The following is a 6000-nucleotide window of genomic DNA, read 5'->3' on the forward strand; positions in this document are numbered from 1 at the left end:
CACAGTGAAACAGAAACCTGACCGGCTGCCGGGATGTGGTGGAGGTTCCTGTTTTTATTTCCCACCTTGGAAAAGGAGGGTCAACCCAGGCCCCACCTTCTCTTCCCTGAGTCCTGGTCCCTGAGTGACTCTACTGCACATTCACTGTATGTAGTCCTGAACACATCCCCAATCTCACAGAACTCTCACACTGACCCTCGCCAGGCAATGCCTGTAAGAACCCCACTTTACAGATGGGGAAACTGAGGCTCAGAGAGGGCAGAACATTTTTGCGTCCAACATTTGTGCTAGGACACACAGGCATCAGACAGATCTGTACTGGAATGGCAGCGCTGCCATATCCTGGTTGTACAAGCTTGGGCAAGAAAGAGAAGGGGCTTTGTTCCTCTGGGCCTCAGTTTCCCTATCTGTCTAATCTCCTGGGGCACCGGGAATGAGGACTTGTGGTAAAGTTCCTGCCATGGAGCCCAAGAGTGAGCCATTATGAGATGGATACCACTAAGTTAATGATGATTATCAGCACTCAGCCACTGTCCCCTGAGCGTCAGCACTCTAGACAACAGGGTAGGGGAATCCCTGGGGCATAAAAGGAAATAGGGCCCAGTTCCTACTGCGCCGCACCCCCGCGCCTCAGTCTCCAGGACAGTGGCCTACACCAGTTTGGCGCACTGCCCCTGGTCTCGGCATTTCCTGTTGATTCCAGCTTGTTTTCCTTGAGCGTCTTTCCAGGTCTCTTGGGAAATAGCACGCCATGTGTGCTGGGCCCATGACACTCCCTCCCTGGCGGGGGAGGGATGCTGGGGCTGGATATGCCCTGAATGGAGGTGGGTGGGGGTGGCCTGGGGGTCTGGGGGACCTGCTGGTCATCCCCAGAGAGAGCTAGAACGGTAGAGTCATTGCCTAGCAGGGCCTCCCCTGGGAACTCCAGGAGTGAGAAAGCCTTGGTGATGCTCCGAGCAGAGAGGCACCCATGGGGGCCAGCACAGCCCACAGTCAAAGCAGCCAGTCGCACATGTCACTGGAGCACACAAAATCAGATCCTGAGCACCACCAGAGCAGGTACATTTAGAAGGGGTTGGAGCACAGCACACCAAGCAGGCGAGAACACACCCCAAAAGTCAGAGCACTGACTCCAGACAGTGGGCACACACATAGCCTAGAGCCCTCAGTGTCTCAGTCAGTGTCCCAGGGAACACAGATGGTCCCACTGACACAGTCACACTGTCCTGGAGGGTACACATCACAGTACTGCCATCACTGCATGCTGGGAACACACAGTGTCCTAGGAGCACACACAGTCACTGTTACAATCACAGCCTCTCAGGGGCATATACAATGTCCTGGGAGCACATACAGCCACACTGCCAGTCAGTATTCCAGTGGCACACAGTCAACGCTGTCACAGTCACTGTTCCAGAGGCACACAGAGTCACCCTGCAAAATCACTGCATGCCAGGAGCACCCAATGTCACTGTCACAATCCTGTCCCAGATGCACAGTCACATAACCACAATCCTGGGAGCACACGCACTGTCACAATCACTGTGTCCCTGAAGCACAAAAGCCTCACTGTCCTGGGAGCACACAGTCACCATATCACAACTATTTTCCTGGAAGCACACACAGTCATGCTGTCTCAATCCCTGCCTCAGAATCACACACAGTCCCACTGCCATGTTGACAGGACCTGGAAGCCCAGGCAGAGCAAACAGCCAAGGCAGCCACAGCTGGACAGACCCCCCACAGCTGGACAGAGCCCAACAGCTGCGGCACACTCAGGCCAGTGGCAGGCTGCTTTCAGAGCAGGCCGGACTTGCTCCTAATCATCACTATCCCCTCAGGGAGGCAGGGACTCCCACACCCTGCACTAGGGCTGTATACCCCCTGGGCACTGTTCCCTCCCTCTGGGCAGCTCCTGAACCCCAACACTCCTGCCTGGAGAGGGGACTCCAACCCAGCACACAGGCCGCCAACACCGTGCGCCCCCAAGAGACCCCTCTGGATTTCTGACCCCAGATGCTGCAGGGTGAGCGCACAAACGCCCCCCCACCTCCATCCCAAACGGTCTGCCACTCCCTAGACCCTAATAACTCCTCAGCCTAGAAGAAACAAGGCTCTGGAGGAAACACCGTGGTCCTTGCAGGTCCCCCCTATAGAGTGCTCCTCGGACCTCACCAAATACAGTGAATCCAGCTTTCAGTACAGCCCCTTGCAGGGAAGTACCCAGCCTAGCCACTGTCCTGCATTGTCACTCACTAAGGATATAGATCTCTAAAGCGGCAGCCCTCAGCCAAGACCCCCTTTATAACCACAAGCAGCATGGCGACCCCTAGATAGACTCCAGGACCGGCTTCAGTAGTAAGCCTCTTGGACAGTGCACCACCGGGGACCAGGCCCCGGACGCCCCCGCAGTAGAACTTCCCCCATCCCACCCCCGCCAGTCACACTGACCCCACCCGCATCACAGCGCCCCCTGCGGCCAGGGGGGCGATATTCGCCCTCTGCGCGCCTATCCGCTCCGCGCGCATCCGCCGCCCGGAGTCTTACCGCCTGCAGCTGCCTCCGCCCGCGCCGCCGCTGCCGGTGCCGTGGAAGGACGAGGGCCAGGACATGCGGGACGTACGCAGGCCGGGCCGGTCGCCGGTGTCCACGGCGTCGGCGCGCTCTATGGGTCGGTGTGGATGCCGCTCGGGCTCGGCGCGCTCCGCGCTGTCCGAGTAGCCGCGCTGCTGGATACGGATGGGGGTCCGCGGCTGCCGCCACAGGTGCTGTGGAGGCGGCTTTAGGGTGGCCTGGCCCTCCCGAGGCCCAGGGAGAGACAGAGACAGGCTCCTCTCCGAGGGGACGGCCGGGGGCTCCATGGCGCGGCCCCTACCTGCGCCTCGGGGAGCCCTGGTCTCTGAGCTCAGGTCCCTGCTCAGCTACGCGCGGGCCGACGCGTCCAGGGCCCCTCGGGTGCGCTCGGCCTCTGTGGGGCCATGGCGCCCCGGGGACAGACCCGGGGGCGCTACTGGCCGATCGCCCCCGGGCCCGGCGCCGAGGCTTCCTGTCGGCACCTAGCGCTCTGCTCCGTGCTGGGCAGCGCTCTCCGCGCTCGGAGCCCCGCTCGGCGCCAGCCCCGGCTCCTCCGCCCCGTCCCGCCCCTCCCCGCCCCCCGCCCGCCGCGGCTGTCAGCGCCGCCCCCCTCCTCCTCCGTCCGGGCCAGTGGGGGGCAGTCACCCAAGGAGGGGGGGCCCCCTCCCCGCCCACGCAGAACCCCGCTCCCGGAGGGGAGGAGGCACCGGAACTCGGCTCTCTATAGAGCGCTCAGTGTGGCCGCGGAGTGCACGGGATCGAAGGAGTTAAACGGTTAATCCGATCGGGAAGACGACACCCGACTGGTTGCCGCTATGTCAGTCAGTCCGTCCATCATGGCGAGGGCGGAGTCGGGTGCTGGCTTGTCCTCGCCGCTACCCCCGGCCATGGGGATCTCGTGGGGAGTGGTCCCTGCGCCACGGACGCTGTCCCTGCGGCGGGCAGCGGCTGTGTTCGGGGAATCTCGTTGGTGGGTCGGAAGATGGAGATGGTGTGTGCCCAGGGCGGGACGTGCGCGCACGTGGCCCCTTCCGAGGGTTGTCTGTGTTTTGGGTGTCGGCTGGAAGTGTGTTTGCGCACGTGGTTGGCTGCTGCGGTCTGCCTGATTCTCTGGATTTCGCTGATGTGTATCTGTGTGGGTCTGTGGGTGAAGGATGTGGGCGCACGCGTGCTGCCTGTTTGGAGGGTGTGCGCCTCTGTGGGGTCTGTTTGGGTTGCCTGGGACTGTTTGTGTACCCACGCGTTTACGTGTGTATTGTGGCCGGTCCGTGCTTGTGGAGTTGTGCACGCGTTTCAGCCTCTGTTGTTTGGGGTGTCTAAGGGAGTCTATGTGCGTTGGTGTGTGTGTACTGTCGGCCTGGGGCCGCTTTGGGTTTTTTCTGGGGTGTGTTCTTTTGGTTCCGTGCAGATCCAGAACACCAGGTGTCTGATACCCTGGCTACCCTCCCACCGTTCTGTGTATCACCGCCTTTTGTAAAAAGATTCTGCAGAGGTAAACTGAGGCAGGTCGTCGGCAGCCGCGGGACGCATCCCTGTGCCCTTTTCAGGCGAGTAAACAGCCGCGCCTCCTCCCCGCAGCCCCCACCAGCAAAGCCCCCCTTCCGGCACCTAAATCGGGAGTCGCCGTGACTCACGCTCCCGCCTCCCCCAGCGCCGCGCCGAGCCAGCGAGCAGAGAGCGAGCGGCATCCGAGCGCCCCCCTCACCCCCGCCCCGGCCCCGGCCAAGCCCTGATGGTGGCCCCATAGGGAGAGCGCACTGGCCTTAAGGCCCCACCTCCAGGACTGCTGAGCTCTCGGACACTAACCCGCTCGGGAGCACGTTCGCGGAACGAGGCCCCTGCCCCCATGCGCCCCCCTTACGGGCTCCCTGGGGCAGGCCCTGCAGCCTGCCACCACCCTCCCCCCAACCCCTGCACTGTTCTTTAAAAAAGAAAAACAGAAAGAAAAAACAAAAAAAGAACTCCCCCCACCCCACAAAATTCTGGTAATCAACCCTCACAGCCGCTTTTCTTCCTGCCAGAGGGGGCTCTGCGTGTGGGTGAGCGTTGAGCAAGAATCGACAGCCCCCCACCAGCAGACGCTGGGTATACCAAAATCCAGGACTGTGTCCCCCCACTTCTCTCAGGGACCCTCCCCCCTAAGAATATCCCCCAAGTAAACGGCTTCTAAGGGGCCGGCAAGGGCTTGTGGGTCTTCCCCAGATCATTTGAGGAGCCTGGGCTGCGCCAAATTGTAGGGGCGTCAGGGCTGGAGCGCTGAGCAGCGCTCTGGGAGGGTAGTGTGTGGGATGGTGGGTGGGGGTCAGGCCACAGCAGGAATTGCAGCAGGAAGGTAGTAGATAGTAGGAGCCATGGGATGGATCAGGCTGAACCTGAACCCGAAAAAAGCTAGTTTTGGGTTTTTTTTGGTGCGGGGTGTGTGTGTGTGTGGGATTAGGTAATTAGACTACTCGAGCAGGGATGACAGTCATTTCCAGCCCCCACCTGCAAATGAACCATGGTACCATGACCCAAGAGGAGACCAGCTGAGTAGATAAGGGGGTGGGGAGCTTGAGGATGCAAACAATAGTGGCTTGGGGAGGATGGTGTGTGTGTGGAGAGGGGGTGGCATTGGGGCGGATAGGGGCCTGGTAGGCAGTTGGAACCAGCTCAGCTGACCAGCTTTCAAACTCATCTTTGGGCCAAGATGGGACTGAAGTGCCCCCAGAAGACCCCAGATGAGAAAGATCAAGAAAGTGCAGTGTGAAGCTGGGAGTCACAGACAGCTCTGACATATCTCTAGGAGAAAAAAAAAATGCCCGTCCAGACCTCCTTCAGGATCCTAACATCCCCTTTAAGGCCTGGAAGAAACTGCCTCCTCTCAGGGGTAAATAGAGGCACACAGCAGCCTGGCGGGAGGCTCACTCCCTAGCTTGTGGGAGCTCTCTGAATGTGGGAGTATCACTGAGGACTTCAAGAGTTGCCACCCTTTCTGCATTCCTTTCTCTTACTGACTCAGGCAGATGCATAATGGAAGAAGGGGTTCCTTGAGGCTGTAAGGGGTGCGGGAGGGATGTCTGACCCACCAGGCTCCAGTTTCAGCTAGTTTCAGCTAGTTTTGCAAATGCAGGGAGCCTAGAGCACAGAACGGTCTGGTGGCTGGACCCAGCCCAGCTGGCCCTGTCCCTCCGTCTCACCTCCCAGCCTGGCCCCCCTCTCTTGCCTACCTGTCAGCTCTGGTGATGGAAATCCGCGGAGGGATCAGCAGTGGCAGTGTGGTGGGACGCGACGGCCAAGGGACCCCAGGGTTGGAGGGCTCAGGCTCAGCCCAGCCCAAGCCGGGACCCGTGGAGAGGCGACGTCGAGGGCGTCGGAGGTCAGCCCCTAGCATGTTGGAACGGCCGGGCTCGGGGTTCTCCCGCGGCCCCTGAGGAGGGTCAAGGGCAG

General features: G+C 60.7%; 1 protein-coding gene across 1 annotated transcript in view; it reads right to left on the bottom strand.

Moving 5' to 3' along the window:
* The window catches only part of PDE4A (phosphodiesterase 4A), a 41454-nt gene extending 38390 nt beyond the window's left edge, over nucleotides 1–3064 (bottom strand). Inside the window, 1 exon segment of the mRNA XM_057490079.1 lies at nucleotides 2548–3064. Within this exon segment, the coding sequence (XP_057346062.1) occupies nucleotides 2548–2861 (314 nt within the window). The 5' untranslated portion in view covers nucleotides 2862–3064.
* Between the last annotated feature and the right edge of the window lie 2936 nt (nucleotides 3065–6000).

Source organism: Manis pentadactyla, chromosome 12, assembly GCF_030020395.1.
Source record: "Manis pentadactyla isolate mManPen7 chromosome 12, mManPen7.hap1, whole genome shotgun sequence".
NCBI classification, from domain to species: domain Eukaryota; kingdom Metazoa; phylum Chordata; class Mammalia; order Pholidota; family Manidae; genus Manis; species Manis pentadactyla.